The sequence below is a fragment of the Schistocerca americana genome, chromosome 5, assembly GCF_021461395.2.
Source record: "Schistocerca americana isolate TAMUIC-IGC-003095 chromosome 5, iqSchAmer2.1, whole genome shotgun sequence".
NCBI lineage: Eukaryota > Metazoa > Arthropoda > Insecta > Orthoptera > Acrididae > Schistocerca > Schistocerca americana.
In genome coordinates, this window is record NC_060123.1 from 557,454,945 (window position 1) to 557,475,014 (window position 20,070).

Below are 20,070 nucleotides of genomic sequence, written 5' to 3' on the forward strand. Positions count from 1 at the left end.
TAAGAGGCCACAGCAACAGTTTGCATCAGTGGCGGGTGCAGTATGCCCAAGAGGGTGCAGTGAGGGCAACTATGAAACTGCTCCACTGGCAGTAGCCTTCAGTTAATGTGGCATTCTAAACTGCCAGCAGATCAGATAACTTAGTTGTCATAATTGTATTTTGTCGTAGCTGTAACCATAGGTAGACTGAAGTAGAAACTTTTTACATAGCTTGCCATTTTTTCCTGCAACCTACCATTCTTTACCATGTGTTTGGAGGATGTAGCACTCTAATTTCTACAATTTCATAGACTCTGGTCTCATGGCAGTTCATGCAACTTCTACTGAATTTTGTCCTGCCATGGCCTTCTGCAGTGATGCCCATGGATACTGATACACCATCCTTCCTGTTACGGCATAAAGTCAAGTGCCATCAAGCCAGTCGAGAACGAGAGAGCAGAGAGGGCTGTGAAGAAGACATCGGCCAGTTGTACACTGACCGATCCCTCTCCAGGATGACAACACAACAGCAGCGGCCTCTATACGAAGAGAACATAAGAGCAGTGCTCGACTGGTTGTGGCCTAGCTCTACAGCAGCTTGAAGACTAGCAAGTACATGAAGCATCAAAGCTTATTACTTTCCTCATATATTATATGTGACTCAAACTCAGAATTTTTAGGTTTCTTATTTTGTCTGCCGCCCTTTACTTGTGACACATATGTTTAACACAAAGTTAAGTATTGTAATCATTTCCTTTTGTAATAAAATTCATTAATACGATTTGTTTGAATGTTGTCTAGTGATCCAAGAAAGCAGGTTTCCCAGACACCCCATCTTCGATGACTAGGCAGGATTCACCACTGCCCAGTGGTGACTCTGTCAGCCTATACACACCTGCTTCTTCTCTCCTGACGGTTACTGCTTGGGATAGCATGGAGGAGGGCATGTAGTTGGGTCGTGTGTCTTCACTAGGGAAACTATGTAGCTGATGCAACATTACTGTCAACTGGTGAAATGCCACTACACCATAGGCCTTCTCACTCTCTGACAAGGCCGCACCTACCTGAATTCTGAATATAAGGCATCTTGTGGCCGGTCTGAGCCAGTTGTAACACTATTACAGTGCTAATGCAGTGGAAGTGCACTCTTATTGGTCTGTTGGTTTGGTTCTTGCTAAGGATTTGGTTTACTAGTGATTACTCTTTGGACTTGTGTACTGTTTCATGAACTGTAAACCCAAAGCATCCACTTTGGGGTCATCTACATTAGCAGACAAAATCCACAATATTGGAGTCAATATTGTCACACTAAACTCATCTTTGGAACATGTCCCAGTCGGCCTGGTTATGGCAGGGGGGGGTGACGATATTTTGAAAAGTAACCGATTTTAATGGTAAATGCTGTATGACGTATCGAGCATTAGATAAACTTTTGATGCTGCATCCAAGGAAATTTAAAAATAAACCTCTGCAAAACTGATTTTACTGAATAAGATGCTGTGGCATAATTCTGAAAACAGTCTGTTCAGGGTCAGTAGGGGATAAGTTCCCACTTCGGCTTTTGCATTTATCATCATTTTAAAGTCACCACAAAGCCTCAAAGTGGCATTGGATTTGCTTACTGTCATCAGTGGAGAGGCCTGTTGACTATGAGGAATAGACATCAACACCTATTCATAAGTGAATATGTCCATTTCTGTTTTCATGGCATCCTTTAGAACCGAGGCCACCGGACAAAATTTGAAGAAGCATGTGCTAGTCATCCCCTTAAGAGTGGTGTGAACTTCAAAATTAGTTGCCTTCCCTAACCCAAGTGAGAAGAGTGTCTTTATACTGGTGCAAGGTCCTTCAGATTCCATGGCGTGTATTGTTTCATGAACTACAAACCCAAAAGTACCCATTTTGGGGTCAGCCACCACAAGGAAATTTGCTGGATGTGTGACTGGGTTGTGAGTGAGTAAAACTGGAACTTTTCCTAGTAAAGGGGTGTAATGGAGCCCATAGGCCCAAAAGTTTGTTTATATTGCTTGTAAGGCAGCGACCCTAAACTTAAGCAAGTGGGTTGATTGAGCAAGGACCCAGAAGCACCATTTTCAAGGAGTAACTTCACTTAGCACTTGCCTATGAAAGCACCAAGCACTGGAAAATCCTGGATGGAATGTAGCAATATTACATTTTTGTTGTGCCTATCTGCGAGTCAGCATCTCCACTATATGATGAGTAGCAACTTTCCTTCTCATTATATTGTTACAGAGCATCAAGTACAATGGCTGGGCTGCATTCTAAGGAGTCTGCGCTTCTTTAGGCTTTTCACTCAATTCACGAACTTCCACCGGTTGGGATGCATTTGCAGCAGAGCTGCTAAAATGTGACTTTCAAATGACCCTTTTTGTCACACTTTTTACATGCCTCACTCTGATGGTGGCATGTGCTGTGTGAAGGAAGCAATGTTTACAGCCACGCAGTGGCACTGCTGCTGATGTTACTTGTCACAGCTGTTGCAAGTATGGTCCATGGAGGAGATGAGAGCCCCACTGGAAATTGCGTAAAGTCCTGCCTGACTGGCACCAGAGAGCTGACTGCAGTGACATCATCTTCCATTGTAAATAAACATTGGACTGTGCAGGCAGTTTCACAAGTTTGAGCTATTCATTTTATTTCCATCAGAGTCCTCCTCAGTGCAGCTGGTGGTAAGATGCACTATAACATCCCCAATTAGATTGTCAGAGTAGGTTTGCGTATACAGTCAAAATTGTAATACCTAGTTAATCCATGTAGGTCAGTGGGCTACTCTACATAAGACGGTTTTTTGGGGGGGGGGGGGGGGAGGGGGGCATCTTTCACTGTCAGTTTCTATTATGGCTGCAGTAACATGTTTCTTCATCAAAAAATATTCTTATAGTAAAGAAAATATTATAAGCAACTAACGTGTCATTGGGTTCATTGGTGGCTCTAGGTTTTTGTATTTGGCGATGCAGTTCGGGATTTCCTGACAAGAATATGGCTTTTTGTCTTCCTATGCTGGAAACTGGCCAGCCGTAAAATGTTACTGCAATTGTTGGTGGTACGTGTCCCACTCTTCACTTTGTTTGTTAAAGGTTGGAAAAAATACAAACATGTGTGGCACAGAAGTAGTACCTGTTATATTCCCTAATCTTCTACTGCCTTTAATGTTGCTGCCATTAGCTCTTGATAAACCCAAGCATTTGTGTTAGTTATTGTTGTAGTTGCACTATGGTTGAAGACCCACATTCTCACCTAATCGCAAAATGTGCAAAGTCTGTGGTTTCCCTAAATTGTTTAAAGCAAATACTGGGATGGTTTCATATAAAGGATGTAACCAATTTCATGCCCTATCCTTATCCAAATCTGAGCTAGTGCTCAGTCTCTGCTGACTTTGTCATCAATGGAACATTAAATCCTAACTTTCTTCCTGCAGTGACCTGGTTATTGTAAGGTTCATTTACTTTGAGAAAGAAACAACAGATTACAATCATAAGTAGAAATCAGTGTCCTCTGTATCAGTAATTTCAAGATGTTGATAATTAATGTTCTGTATGAAGTAAGAATTCTGAGGGAATTTGCCTTATTTATTTATTTACTTACTTTTTCTTTTTTTCTGTTTTTCAGAATTGCTGATGAAATGGCTGCTTGTACAAAAAACTTACTGCTTTTGTCAACATCAACTGTTCATGGAACAGAATACCTGCAGTATGCTTCTGAACATATAAAGACCTTCTTATCAAAGTATGTACATGTTAGAAGTTATGCATTTTAAATCAAAAGTGCTGTTCTTTTAATACATTTCTTGTGCATGATAAATATTAATTAAAAGTAGAGCAATAATGAACACAGTTCATTTGAATAACATTGTTGTAATGGACTTCATCCTGTTTGAGGGCGGTAGGCATTTCTCATACTCTGACCATGAATTGACTTATCCAGCCAATTTATGACATGTAAATGAAATCACCATGAAACTCGATATTTTTTATTTATGTGAAAATCATTATTACTTTCCAGAATAGAAAATTAGGTCCAAAATTGAGGACAAAGGCCCAACGTAATGCAAAATGTGATAAGCTGAATATATAGCAAGATTCAAATAAAACAATGGCAGGAGAAAAAGAAACAAATAATAAGGTAGATTAAAGAGGCAAATAATGATACAAAAACATATACTGAAGCAGTGACATAACTCTTTACCAGTTAAAAAATGTGTTTGTAGAAGATCACTTTGAGGTGAAGGGGACAGCAGGAATAGAATGGCAATGGTGAATAGGTTTGTGTATTTCATCTAATTTAGGTTTGAATATTTTGTGAGCAGGTAGACATTGAGAGTGTGAGCCACATTCTTTATCAGTTAAAAAAAATATTGTGTAAATATGACTGTCTACTTGTAGCATGTAAAGTCTGTAAGTGTTAATATTATTTTATTCATATCTTTAATTGAAATTTGCTAGCTAAAATGGTTTAGTGGTGCATCAGAATGGAAAAAAAGTATTCATTAAATGTAAGATTTACTGGGCCAAATAAATGCAAGTACAAATCTGAATGGGCTCCCTTGCACATAAATAACACTTCTATTCAAGACACTGAGAACTACAGCACAGCTTCTGTTAAGATCCCAGACGAGTTTCATTCTGAAACTGTGACAGAGGTGTCGTATTGACAGAAAGTTTGAGCCTGATTGTTTTAAATATTTTAGACCAAAGTGTATAGTTTGCTAATACTTATTGTTCAAAAACTTTCTCAAAATCAACTGAGCTATAATTACAGCCCACAAGCTACAGAACTTCAAGAACCATGTCCATGCTAAACCTATACAAATACCACCAAAAGTGCAAAATATACTAAAATAAAATTAGTAGGTACCACTGTTAGTAAACTAAACTCATAATTCACAATTATGATGGATTGCGGGGGGAGGGGGGGGGGGGGGGGGGGGGAGTGGGCAATGCTGCTAGAGTACTGAAGCTTAGAAGATAGTTGAAATAAGCTCTAGAGAAGGTGCCTTGGGTAAGGGCTACACAACCTATATGAGCACCTCTCTAAGAAATTCTAACACTAAGTCTTCAGAAAGTGAAAGAAATCAAAACCACATAGAGAATATGAACTAACAACCTGTCTTGCATATACCCCGTTGTTGTTAGACACTGGAGCCAGAACACTTTCTCAGATTCTTAGGATATAGACATTTGAAGCTTATGATGTTACAGTAGGCAGAGAAGAATAAACAGTTGCAAATGTAGATACTGTCATTTAATGGTTTAGTAGTAATGCTGGCCATCTTGGCCTAGCAGATAGACCACAGGACTCGAGCCCTGGAGATCCAGGGTTCAATCCCGGATAGGGGCAGGGCTTTTTCATTGCTCCAGCCTCAGGCCCACTCAGTCTGATGATAAATGAATGCAGTACCTGGGATCTTTCCTTTTGGGGGGGGGGGGGAGGGGGGGGCAATGAGTCCATCACCCTTCCCCTCCTACTGACTTTGGGAAGAGAGGCTGTTCTCTACCTACAGTCAGGCCAGTAGCTCAGTTGCGGGCTGTGTGCCACTGACTTTACCTGTACAATGTACGATAATAGTAATAATGGTGAACAAGAATGTAAACATTTTGTGCTGCCTGTCAGAAGAGGAATTCACTGAAAAGATCTTGAACTGAAACTATCCTAAACACATTTTGGTTTCTTCAAAAGCTTAATTCAATATTTTCAGGTGGAATGTGTCAAACATACTATTCATTCCCTATGCATTAAAAGATTATGATGCCTACACTAACAAAGCAAGGAAAGCATTAGAAACTTTTGGTGAGTATTATTTACTTTATTTGGTTAATATATTCTCTTGCAATAGTAGTATTATTTACAAAAAAATAAAAAAAGGGTGTGTACCAGTGACAGTTTTCCAGCAGTTAGTATAATATTATCATCAGAAATATTACTGAAAATTATTTCTTTGGCATTATGTATTACTTCCTAGCAAGAATTTCTAAATGATCTGGTATAAGATTTTCATTGTCTGGTACCATTCTTATCTCTGCATGGTAGCATGAAAACCACTCTGAAGAGCATTGCAGAGGGTACACACCACTCTACTATATATAATGGTTTCTTCCCATTCCATCCGCAGATGGAACACATGGAGAAAGCTATTTAAACACCTCTTTGCACACATTAATCAGTCTAATCCTGTCTTTCTGGGAACAATAAATAGGCAGCTGCAATATGTTTCTGGATCATATACTTAATACCAGATCTTGGAACTGCTGCCATTATAGGGCTGAGAAGCTTGTTTTAATGATGATACAGGGCAACATTATACTTTGTAGATACAAGTCTCTCATGTGGTTCATGTAAAACACTTGCTGCTAAGTGTGTTTTGCTGAAAATTCTTTTGTGAAAAGATATAAATGATGAAATGGTGAGCAAAATATATAAGATGTCAGTATTGCTCCATACTTTTTAAAACTAATATCTGCAACACAGAAACAAAGGCCCTTTATATTCCAGTATACCATAAAGTAAGCCAAGACTTTTTCTTTTTAAAAAAAAGTTGTCTCAGAAATCTGAGATGTTAACTGTGAAAAATAATCAATTTTTGACAATTAACGTAATTCACTAGATAAAAAATCTACTCACCAACCGGCGACTGGAGAACATACATATAAAAAAGGTTTTAGGTGTGCAAGTTTTTGGTGCCAGTGGCTCCTTCTCCCAGCATAAGGTTTGAAGGGGTAGGAAGACAGGTGAAGGAAAATAACTAGAGAAATTTAGCAAAAGGGGTAGGGTTCAGGAAAGTCACCCAGAACACGGGTCAGGGGAGACTTCTCCCCTGACCCGTGTTCTGGGTGACTGGATGACTTTTCCAAACTTTACCGCTTTTCCTAAATCTCTCTGCACCTGTTCCTTCACATCTCTTCCTATGACTTCAACCCTTCTGCTGGGAGGAGCCACTGGCCCTGAAAGCTTGCCTAAGTAAAACCTTTTTTTTTATATGTGTTCACCTGCTGCTGCTTGGTGAGTAGATTTTTTATCTATCCAGCTACATTGTACTGAGAAGTTAACTGTGTCATTCAAGAGCACTTGGCATAAAGAACCATAAATTCCTTCCCTAATGTATGACAATATTATGAAAAGAACGTGTTTGTACTCACCATATTGAGGAGATGTTGAGTTGCAGACAGGCACACTAAAAAGACTGCTAAATGTCTGAGCTTTCAGCCAAAAAGCCTTCTTCTAAAGTAGGCAACATACGTTCATGCAAGAACTAATACCCACATGACCACTGTCTCTGGCCACAGAGGCCAGACACTTTGCCCAGAGAGTGGTTTCGTGTGTGTGTGTGTGTGTGTGTGTGTGTGTGTGTCAGTTGTTCTTGCTTGAATGTGTGTAGGTTGTATACTTTAGAAGAAGGCCTTTTGGCTGAAAGCTCACATATTTTGTTGTCTTTTTTAGTGCTGCCTGCCTACGACTCAGTGTCCCTGCTACATCATGACTAGCACTCTGTCCTTTTCATAAAATCATCATTATTCCATCCTATCCTGGATTTTCCATTGCTCGGTTTTTCCTAATGTGTGCAATAATATAAACATTATTTGCAATGTTTTTATCTGTGTCACATATTTAACAGAGTAATCTACCTCATATGAATTGACCCAAGTCACTTTTTCTAAAATATCTATCTTGTAACTGGTTTGATGTGGCCCACCACAAATTCCTCTTCAGTCCCAACCTGTTCATCTCAAAGTAGCACTCGCATCCATCATTATCAGTTATTTGCGGGATATACTCCAGTCTCTGTTTTCCGTTTCGGTTTTTATCATTTGAAGCTCCCTCAAATATCGCAGAAGTTATTCCTTAAAGTCTTAACACGTGACCTGTAATTCAGTCCCTCCTTCTTGTCAATGTTTTTGACATGCTCCTCTCTCACCGATAACTGCAGAGAACCGCTTCATTTATCAGTCCACCCCATTTTCAACATTTCAAATGCACGTTTACTGTTGTTGTACAGTCTGTGATTAAGTTCCATCCAATACAATACTGCAAACATACATGCCTGTGTTTGATACAAGTAGACTTCTTTGGCCCAGGAATGCTCTCTTTGGTTGTGCTAATCATCTTCTCGTGTCCATACATCACCCGTAATGTGTTGTTTTCCTTCCATGATAGCAGAATTCCTTCAGTTGTTCTACTTCATGTTGATGTTGTTATGCTAAGTGTGTCGCTAATCTCATTTCTCTACTACCCATTACTTTCATCTTTCTTTGGTTTACTCTCAATCTGCAGTGTGTGATGATTACAGTTCATCAATTTAACAAGTCCTGCAGTTCTTCCTCACTTTTGCTAATGATAGAAATGTCACTGGCAAATATTTTCAGTGATATTGTGTCACCCTGAATTTTAATACCACTCTTCAGTCTTTCTTTTTATTTCCATCATTGCTTCTTCGATGTATAAGCTGAACAGTAGGGGTGAAAGATTAAATCTCTCTCTTATACTGTTTCTAATCCGGTCATTTGTTCTTGGTCTTCCATTTTTATCTTTACAACTTTCCATATAGCTTACACCTATTCTCGTGAGAATTTCAAACATCTTGCACAATTTTATACTGTCATACGGTTTTTCTAGGTCAACAAACCCTATGAAGGTTTTTTTAATCAGAAATGCCTCTTTGGTGCCTTTATGTTTCCTAAAACAAAATTAGTAGTGATCTAACAGAATTTCAGTTTTCTTTTTCATTCTTCTATTTATTGTTTTTGTCAATAACTTGGACGCGTGAATTGTTAAGCTAATTGTGTGATAGTTATTGTATTTATCTGCCCTTGCTATTTTTGAGACTGTGTGGATGATATTTTTCCAGGAGTCTGACAGTGTTTCCAGAGTAAATGATCTTGTAAAACAAATCGAATGTCATTCAGTTGCCACTTCCTGTAGTGATTTTACAAATCATTTTTATTTATGTCTTCCACCTTATTTGATCAGAAGTTGTCTAAAGCTTTGTCAGAATCTGACTAATACTGCATCACTTACATTTGTCAGATCAACTCCCATTTCTTCTTCTATTTTGTCATCAGAGAGTTTCTCCCACTTGTAGAAGCCTTCAGTGTACTCTTTCCACCTGTCTGCTTTCTTCTTAGCAGTGGAATGGTTGTTACACTCTTAATAGTGATATCTTTGCTTTTAATTTCACCAAAGATTGTTTTGACTTTTCTATGTATTGTATCAGTTCTTCAGACAAGTCTTCCTTTTTTCAGATTATTTCTCCTGCATCATTTTGCCATAGCTTCCCTACACTACTTCCTTATTTCATCCCTAAGTGACTTATATTACTGTGTTCCATTGTTTTGCTCAACATTATATGCCCTTCTTTTATCAATCAACTGAAGTATATCTTCTGTTACCCAAGATAGCTTTTCATTTACCTTCCGTGTACCTGTACTTGTCTTTCCAACTTCTGTGATAGCCCGTTGTAGAGATTCCGATTCCACTTCATTGAGAATAATAGTATATTGTGGCATTCATTATTGCTGTGTCTGTAGCCTTAGAACATTTCAGACAAGCCTCTTCATTACTCAGTATTTCAGTTTCCCACTTTTTTCCTGGTTGATTCTTCTGGATGATTCTCTTAAACTTCAGTCTACACTTCATTATTACTAAATTATGACTAGTCTATATCTGCTCCTGGCTGCGCCTGGAATCCAATATCTGATTTGAAATCTCTATCTGACCATGATGTAACACAGCTTGCTATCTTCTAGTGTCTCCAGGCCTTTTCCAGGTGTACATTCTCCTTTTCTGATTTTTGAGAAATGTCTTTGCTATCAATAAATGAAATTGACAGCAGAACCCAGTATTTCTATTCTCTCTTTTTTAGCTCTGAGCTCATATTCTCCCCCGTAATTCTGTGCTCTCTTCATTCCCATTCCACACTGTTCCAAACACCCATGATTATTAGTTTTTCACCTCCTTTCACATACTGAATTATGCTTTTCATATCATCACAATGGCACCCATGCAATGGATGTAGGGGAGGGAGGGGGCTTAGACGTGAAAGTATGGATTACTTTTAATATTTTGGAAGACAAATGGCGACTTGTAAGTAGCCACAAAAAAGTTCCAATTCTGAGCTTGCTAAAAACAAGCATAATACCAACTTTTAAATCATTATCTTCACAGAAAGACGCTTGGCAATACTATATTTTTTCCTTTCCCTAAGAGTTAGGGGGAGGGAGTTGGGGAGGGGACATGGCCCCCCTTGTCCTGTTGAATGGGTACACTTATATTGTTGTGCGATTTTTCTGTCTCTTCATCTACTGTTTGTGTGTGTACCTAAGCTATTGCCATTTCTGTCATCAGTTTGCTGTCAATTCTGATGAAAATAATCCTCATCTTGTTTGCGTTTTACTTCACTTATTATTCCTACATGTGGACTGAATGTTTGCATTTCCCTTTTCAGATTTTCCAGCCTCCCTATCAGATTCAGACTTCTGAAATTCCATACTCCAACTCCTGTATGTTGGTTACCCAATCTTTTCTCTGTGTTAATCTCCCCCATGGCAGTCCCCTACTGGAGTTGTGAGTGGCTGGGCACTAATTTTTTTTGACATTGTAGAGATCATCATGACACTTTTTCCAGTTGTAGGCTATATGCCCTGTGAATACACATGATGTGGCTTTAATGCAGGGATTGCCTTCTGCAGCTTCATGTTGTTCATTTTTCTCCCCGCTAGGAGCAGTTTCCACTCCAAGGGCAAAAGTGTACATCAAGCCTCTATCTGCTCTTTCGTCCTCTTTGCAAGTCTGTTGACAGAATGAGGATATTTCTGTATAACAGAGGTTTTCAGCTGCCATTGATGATGATTTTTATTCAAAATTGAAATAGTTTCTGTGATCAAACCATGAACCATAGAATGTTTGGGTTACTAGCCACTCCTGTCCTTCCTTTCTTCCAGCTCCCCTCCAAGTGGCTGCCTTCCTGTTCATTTTTGATTTGCAAGAAATAAATCTGTGCTCTGGAGTTCAAATGTTAGTTTTCAATTGCATCTAACCAGCCACATACATTTTAAATTTCATTTGTGAGTTTGGTGTCCACTGATAGGTGTATGGTTAGGCTTTCATTTTGCCATATACTGTTGTTACTTAATTTAATTTTTTGAAATAGGCTTCAAAGTTAAAGGTATTCATGAAATGGATAATCCTGTATCAGCAGTAGCCAAGGCAGAGGCTGTGTTTATAGGAGGAGGAAATACCTTTCAGCTACTAAAGAGCCTATATGACAACAAAATTGTGGAACCTATTCAACAAAGAGTGTTAAAGGTACTCACAATTTAAATAATATGAAACCTTTTGAAAGTTTACTTCTCACTACAAAATGCAGTTATTCTTATTTGTTTAATTTCCAGGATGGGATGCCTTACATAGGAAGTAGTGCTGGAACAAATGTTGCTACTGTCAGCATTTGCACAACAAATGATATGCCTATAGTGTATCCACCAACTTTCCAGGCACTTTCACTTGTACCTTTTAATATCAATCCACATTATTTGGACCCTGACCCTTCTTCCAAGCACATGGGGGTAAGTGTTTGATAATTCTTAGAAGTGTATCACTTTTAAAAATAATTTATTGCTTTGCCATTTTGATTTCGGAGATAGAGACTGTATTCCTTTTAGTGAAAAGTACCTCTTAGCTTAATGACCCAATGAAGTTGTTCTGTGCAATCATGAAAACAACTGACACAAAATATTACTCCAGTGTAAGGCACCTTATTCAAATGTCAAACTGACAAGACAGCGTATGTGTGAACCAAACTGACTAGAACATGTAAATTTGAAGCTAATGATATTTTAATGCATTTAGAACATTTTTCTACTGCAGAAAATCACTTGAAAATACCCTAAAAGGCAGAAGCTAGCTGTGTACCAATAAAGTAATACAACAGAAGTGGAAATATGCCACCTTACTTAGTCTGTATTTCACAATCAGGTATTAGCAACAAACTTAAAGTACTAGACAGAGAGAACTTTGATGGGAAAATTTTCCAGGGAAGAATAAGGAGAGGAAACTCTTTAAACCTAACTTGAAGACGGAAGACTATGTGAAGGATGTTGTTGTTGTGGTGGTGGTGGTGGTGGTGGTGGTGGTGGTCTTCAGTCCAGAGACTGGTTTGATGCAGCTCTCCACGCTACTCTATCCTGTGCAAGCTTCTTCATCTCCAAGTACCTACTGCAACCGACATCCTTCTGAATGTGCTTAGTATATTCCTCTCTTGGTCTCACTCTACGATTTTTACCCTCCACACTGCCCTCCAATACTAAATAGGTGATCCCTTGATGATGCCTCCGAACATGTCCTACCAACCGATCCCTTCTTCTAGTCAAGTTGTGCCACAAATTCCTCTTCTCCCGAATTCTATTCAGTACCTCCTCATTAGTTATGTGATCTACCCATCTAATCTTCAGTATTCTTCTGTAGCACGACATTTCGAAAGCTTCTATTCTCTTCTTGTCTAAACTATTTATCATCCATGTTTCACTTTCATACATGGCTACACTCCATACTAATACTTTCAGAAAAGATTTCCTGACACTTACATCTATACAAGATGTTAACAAACTTCTTTTCTTCAGAAACGCTTTCCTTGCCATTGCCAGTCTACATTTTATATCATCTCTACTTCGACCATCATCAGTTATTTTGCTCCCCAATAGCAAAACTCATTTACTACTTTAAGTGTCTCATTCCTAATCTAATTCTCTCAGCATCACCTGATCCAATTCAACTACACTCCATTATCCTCATTTTGCTTAAGTTGATGTTCATCTTATATCCTCCTTTCAAGACACAGTCCTTTCCGTTCAACTGTGCTTTCATGTCCTTTGGTGTCTCTGACAGAATTACAATGTCATCGGCAAACCTCATAGTTTTTATTTCTTCTCCATGGATTTAATTCCTACTCCATTGTTTTTCTTTTGTTTCCTTTACTACTTGATCAATATATAGATGATATTATTATGGCATAATTAGAATCAAATACAAATCTGAAAGCAGGGTTATCAGTGAAGTCCAACACTTGGCATTGTGAGCATGATTATTACGAACATGAATATGCAACCAGAGCTGATGTCCTGGGCAGAGCATGCTGCAATTCGAGCAAAATCAAGTATTCCAGAATATACAAACATAAAAAATTTTAAGAACTTTCCAGAAATGATAATTACTAAATAACCAATAATTTCAGGTGGTTTGGTTTGATTGGCAACATGGCAGCACATCAGCAAGCAATGCTAGTTCTCAAGTCACACTGCATGTGGCACAGCTCACACAATTGCTTCCATTCTTGGAGAAACAGCATCACTGTTTCAGAAGCTGTTATTGGAATCAGCTGCAGCATCCTGATCTGTATACTGTCAATGGTCCTGTTATGGAAGCACTGGTAGATCTTTGTATTTTGATCGCATTGTCCTATCCCCTGCACTATGATAAGTGTTGAAAGTAGCCCCCACCCATTGAAGATTCACAGTTGTTGAGTGAGTCTTCAGTTTCCCTTTGTGAAAGTGCGTGTCAGGACTGCAGGAAGGCTTCATATGGAGAACATGGACAAGACCTCTACACTTTCATCTTCTTGATGAAGGGTCATAATCCTCAACTTCTTATTTGACATCTGACAAAGGATTCAGTATGGCCCAAAGTACATCTTTAGTAACTTTTCCATTAATGCCACTTTCCGCACAGGTATAAGAATCCGGTGCTTTTGGTCTTTCTCCTGGGCATCAAGGGTCTGTATCCTTTGTCATTTCAGCTTTGTGACTGTTAAGCAGAAAGAATGATGCAAAGCCTATTGTGTCTTACTTTCCTTTGTTATTTGTGAACATCATGACAGGCAGTATTTTACCCCAATCTCTCTGTTCAACATCAACATTCATCGAGAGCATATCTGTCAAAGTCTTATTAAAATGTTCTGTGAGACCATTTGTTTGTGTATGGTAGGCACTTATCATTCGATGCTTGATATTGCAACATGAAATTATCTTTGATACAGGTTCATACTGGAAAACTTTCTCACATCCAGAGATCATTACACAAGGTGTTCTGTGATTCCAAATGATGCCTTCTACCAGAAACCTTGCAGTTTGTGGAGATTCAGCAGTTGGCATAGCTCTAGAGACAGCACAGAGGTGAGGAAGTTGGTGCAGACTATTATCCATTGATTCCTGTTTGTCAACTTTGGGTACCTTCCCAAGAGGTGGATTCCATTTCAGTGAATTGATGCTGCTGCTAGTAGGATCAGTACCATCCCAGTGGCTATTGCGGCACATGCTTCCATCACTGATAAATCTCATGGTGGCTCACATAGTCTCTTACAGATTGGTAGAGACCTGCAGAATGCCAGCCAGCGGCACAACCGCTATGCTGCACTGCGTGCAGTACTGTTTGCAGCAACATGTATTGCATCTGTAAGTCTTAATGATGAGACATAAACTACAGTTCATCGTGTATTAGATAGTTCTCATTGTTTTCTCTGCACTTTTCAAATATTCTGAAATGAGTTTCTGTATTCCTTTAAGTTATTGTTATTGCTGCTGCTGCTGCTGCTGCTGTTGTTGTTGTTGTTTTCAGCCTGAGGACTGGTAAGCTGCATTTCTCCATGCTAGTCATCTTGTGCAATTTTCTTCATCTATGCATAACTATTTCAATCTAAATTCACATGAACCTGCTTGCTCTAGTCAAGCCTTGGTCTCCATATAAAATTTTTACTCCCACTCCCCCACACTACTCTTCATCACCAAATTAACATCTAGTTAATGTCTCATTTGTTCTAGCAACCAATCCTTTCTTTTGAATGAGTTGTGCCATAAAACTCTTTTCTCCACAATTCAATTCGGTATCATTCATTAGTTGTTCATTCTACCCTTGTAATCTTCAGCATTCTCTTGTAGCATAACATTTCAAAAGCTACTATTCTCTTGTATGTAGGCCTACTGTTTATCATCCATACTTCTCTGCCACATAAGGTTACACTCAAGGCAAATACTTTTGGAGAAGACTTGCTAACACTTAAATTTATATTCAGAGTTAAAATATTTCTCTTTTTCAGAAGCACATTTCTTCTTTTTTCCAGTCTACGTTTTATATCTTCTCTACTTCAGCCATTGTCGATTGGCTTCACTGCCAAATAGCAAAACTCGTCGACTACTATTCGTCTCTCATTTCCTAATCTAATTCCCTCGGCATCACCTGATATGATTAGATTACATTCCATAATTCTTGTTTTAGTTTTGTTGATTTTATCTTGTTATATCTTTTTCAAGACAATTCCCATTGAATTCAACTTATTCCACTAGCAGACTGCATGACACTGATTGGTAATAAAATTTAGGAAAACATCACAACTTTATTCCAGTGTGCTCTTATCTCGAACTATTTTATGTTTAACAAGAATTGTTTTGAACAGACTGACAGGACCTCTGTTGGAAGCCCTCTCTCTTCTTAGGTGGCCAATTGTTTTGTGGAGGATTTTGAGGAAAGAGTTCTGGAATCAGCAGCCTTTAAACCAAATGTTTTTGGAGGTATTTTGATTCTTTCAGACTGTGGCCCCAAGGATAGGAAAAAATAATGGATTTTTTGGATATCTCCACTTCATTTGTAATAACAGCCAGTTTACCATGAAAACAGGAAGGTATGGTTTTATTCTGTTCTCGGATGTTCTATTTAGACAGAATAATGATTGCTCTCGTGGTCTTCTATTTAGTGTAAGGCGACTCACACCAAATATTTACAGCCTTGGAATTGTCATTATCTGTCACAGTGTGAGTGTATACTTAAGACTCTTGCACTTAGGCACATACAGTTTCCAATTCTGAGGATTTGCATAAGGAGCTTGCTCATCGAAGAGCAGCCTTCATGGAATGTGAATAAAAAAAAAACTGCAATCAGGCAAGATTGTGTCAAATGAAATTTTTGACTGGATTAAGAATTTTTTTCGTAGAGAGGGTGCAGCATATCATCTTGTATGGTGAGTCATTGTCAGATGTAGAAATAACTTTGGATATGGCCCACGGAAGTTGGGAACCTTGCTGCTCGTGTTGTACATTAATGACCTTGAGGACAATATTAACAGTAACCTCAGAGTTTTTGCAGATGACAGTTTTCTATAGTGAAGTACTGTTTGAAAGAAACTGCATAAACATTAGGTCAGATCTTGATAAGATTTCAAAGTGGTGCAAAGATTGGCAACCTGCTATAATGTTCAGAAATGTAAAATTATTCACTTCAGAAAACTAATAAATGTAGAATCCTATGATTCTAATGTCAGTGACTCACAGCTGGTATTGGCCAACTCCTACAAATACTTGGGTGTAACACTTCATAGGGAGGTGAAATGGAATGATCACATAGGTTTGGTCATGGATAAAGCAGATGGTAGGCATCAGTTTATTGATAGCACATTGCGAAAATGCCATCAGTCTACAAAGAAGATTGCATACAAATCACTCGTTTGACACAACTGGAATATTGCTGATGTGTGTGGGGCCCGTAGCAAATAGGACTAACAGGTGATACTGTACATATATGGAGAAGGGCATCACATATGGTCACAGGTTTATTTGACCCATGGGACAGTGTCACAGAGATGCTGAAGAAACTGAAGTAGCAGATTCTGGAAGATAGATATAAACTATCCCAAGAAAGCCTACAGACAAAGTTTCAGGAACCGGCTGTAAATGGCAGTTCCTGGAATATACTCACATAGGGATCATGAACCCACTCCCTCCCCTTCTAAGACACCAGACCTTCTTGTATCACTGAAAGATGCTTTATTATTGGAGAAGGTTGACGTATGTAAAATACCTTGCCAGTGTGACACGGCTGATGTAGATAAGACCACACACTCCATGGAAGAACACTGTGTAAAACATTAATGCTGCACTTGCCTTTTGCAGTTCACCAAGTCTTTCGTCACTGCACGTAGTTTATCCACCAGTCGTTCAACAAAATGCTGTAATAAAACAATTTTGAACACTGCTAATTCAGTTTGATTTCCTTCATTAGCATCTAAGGAGATATGCATGGCAGAAACCTTATTAAATGGAAGACTGAATGTCATCTGGATAACGCAAGGAATCCCATTATTTCCACGACTTACTCCCAGTGAAGACAACAGACCATGCCAAGGGCCATGGTGAGTGGCAACCCACTGAACATCAGAGTATTGCACTTCCACCATCAAGGATGCTCCTTGCTGGCAGTGTAGTTGGACTTGCAATTACAATTGTGACACACATGTGCTAATAAATTGTGTGACATCGGTAGCTGATGTGTCTTTTACGGCTCACCTCAAGATGTATGTCATGTGCCCAGATGGAATATTGCACGTCGCAGTAAATGATAAATGGCTCAATTTCTCTGTCATCATTGAGTATTCAGTATGATAGAAAAATTTCAATATTCACATGATAATTCCATGTAAACAGCTTGTGAGGAGTTTTGATAAGTAACAGAAAAGTGTAGACACATGTCTCAAGGTTCATCAGAACCATTTCTGCCTCCTAGGCGGCTCACCACTTTTCAGCGGGTTCGTGCTTAGCTACCAGGGTCCCCAGCCTTTGCAGTCTCTTTCCCTTCTGTGCTGCATGTCTATCCTCTTGCTATTCCTTTTCCCCCTTCCTTGGGGAACATGTCTGGGGCATGTTTGGGAATGTGTTCCACATTTTCAGTGGCTGACATAAGAACAGTCTCACCACTATTTTTCACTTCTTTTTTTCCTTTCTTCATTCATCTTCTCCTGTCCTTCCTCCACTTTGGCATTTGAGGCTTTTTCCTTCCTCCTCCCTGTGTGCTCCTGAGGGCCAACGTGTAATAGGTGACTGGATAATGCGTACTTCCCAGCCCTGGGTCAACAGGTAGGGTTCCCATGTACCCCTGGTACAGGCCAGGCCCGTGTAGGGGTGATTGCCTGAGCTGCTACCTTCCCAAATTGCCAATTGGTCCCTCTGTGAGGTGTTCGGGAGATATGTGAGCCCCCGTCTGATGGGGGGCCACCAGTTGGAAGGAGCGCACCATCAGAGATGCTAGTAATCACAGGGGATTTTCTCACAATGAGCCAATCATCATCTTTGCAGTCAACATCTAGCAGAGGTAAACCAAATGAAGCTCCCAATTCAAAGAACCTCCCAGCTGCACCACAGTTCCACATGGTTTCACATGCGGAAGACGGTCAACCTCTTGCAACAGTAAATTTGTTTGTTGTTCAGAAAGGTGTTGATGCAGTTGCCAGCCCTGTGAAATCCTTCTCTAATTTATGCAATGGCACTTTGCTTTTGGAGACTACTGCTGATTCTCAAGCACAATGACTGCTTGCGATGTCACTTCTCCATGGGTATCCTATTCTTGTTGAGGCCCATAGAACTTTGAATTCTTCCTGTGGTGTCATTTTCACTTATCGTACCTCTCTGATCAGGATGTCATTGCCAACCATGATGGGTGATGAAAAAGGTAGATGCGTCCATAGTGCCCACACACACTCTTTTTCTCACCTTTGATTGAGTGAAGCTTCTGTCCAAGATCAAAGGAGGCTATGAAGTTATCATAGTCCGACTGTACATTCCGAACCCAATGCACTGCTGTCATTGTTACAACCACACTCAAACGACTTGTCAACGCCCGGCCAAATGTGTAACCTGTGATAGGGGTGCGCATGAGGGCAAGTGTCCTCCTTCTCCCCGCTGTATCAACTGTAATGGTGACCATGCCACCTCCTCTCAATATTGTCCCATGTATGTCAATGAGTGGGCTTTCCAGGAGATCTGAGTAAAGGAAAATGTGCCTTACCCAGTTGCTCGCAAGTTATTGGCTAGTTGCAAACCCTGCATTCTACCATCTGGCACTTACAGTACTGTTCTTGCTACATCTCACTGCATGAAGGACATGGCCATGCAGACCTGTGACCTCAAATTCAGCACTGTGGTTGTGCAATCGCCCAGTGTCGTGGTAGCATCACCGTCTCTTTGTCCAGTTATGCAACGAGCCACCAACCATTCACCTCCCAAGGTGAAGTCAACTGCTACACCACCGGCAGGCCAGAGAGGATGGAAGGAATACTCCCACAAAGACTTCTTATGTCCCTGTAGCCAACAAACGTCTGAGTCTTCGTCTGCCAACCAAAAAGGCGCCAAGAAGTGAAACAAAGGCAAACGGTCTCCCCTTCGCCGACTCGGAGATCCTCTTCAATGGTGTCGCCTTGTCAACCTCCATGTCACCAGTGTGCACAGCCATCCATTTTTCTGTTCTGGACTCCGCAGCTCGACAAAGAGAGAAAGCCGACACCTCTGTAGATCTCATGGAGCAGTATCCTCCAGCCATTGCCCCCTGTAGCAGTGAATCTTTGAATGCTGGCACTTGGCAGAAACTGAGGTGACACCCCTTCATTTTTTTTCCTCCTCCCCTTTCTTCGTCATGACTCTCCTTCATTGGAACGTTCAACGCCTTCGATCAAACAAAGAGAATTTACGGCTACTCTCAGAATCGCAGTGTCTACTTGTTCTCTGCCTACAGGAAGCAAAATGGTGTCCTCATGACCGTTTTGAGCTCTCACATTTATTCCCAGTCTGTTTTGACTTTTCCCTCAAGGACGGCTTTCCATCTCATAGGGGAGTCGTGGTGCTCATACGGGATGACAGTCATAGTCAACCCATCTCCGTGACTACCCACCTTCAAGCTGTTGCAGTTTGCCTACTCCTTTCTCACTTGACAATTTCCCTTTGCAACGTTTACATCCCTCCATCATTCACTGTCACCAGGGCAGATTTCCTCCAGCATATTGGGCAGCTACCTCACCCCTTTCTGCTGCTCAGTGACTTTAATGTGCACCTTCCCATTTGCGGTTCTCCCAGAACCTGTCGGAGAGATGCCCTTATGGCTGACCTTCTCAATCAACTTAACCTCCTCTGCCTAAACAAGGGAGCACGCACATTCCTTTCCGACTCCACACACACTTATTGCGATTTGGACCTATCCTCCTTCACTGCCCAACTTGTTCATCGTCTCTAGTGATCTGTTCTCTCCGACACATACTCGAGTGTACATTTCCCA

The 20,070-nt window shown here is 40.0% G+C and overlaps 1 protein-coding gene across 2 annotated transcripts in view; it reads left to right on the forward strand.

Moving 5' to 3' along the window:
* LOC124615367 (alpha-aspartyl dipeptidase) overlaps positions 1-20,070 on the forward strand; it is a 42,449-nt gene that overhangs the window by 1,984 nt on the left and 20,395 nt on the right. For both annotated transcript variants that reach the window (XM_047143186.1, XM_047143188.1), the window contains exons 2-5: positions 3,610-3,726; positions 5,696-5,787; positions 11,141-11,295; positions 11,382-11,555. In XM_047143186.1, the coding sequence (XP_046999142.1) occupies positions 3,623-3,726; positions 5,696-5,787; positions 11,141-11,295; positions 11,382-11,555 (525 nt within the window). In that variant the 5' untranslated portion in view covers positions 3,610-3,622. The remainder of the gene's footprint in view (positions 1-3,609; positions 3,727-5,695; positions 5,788-11,140; positions 11,296-11,381; positions 11,556-20,070) is intronic.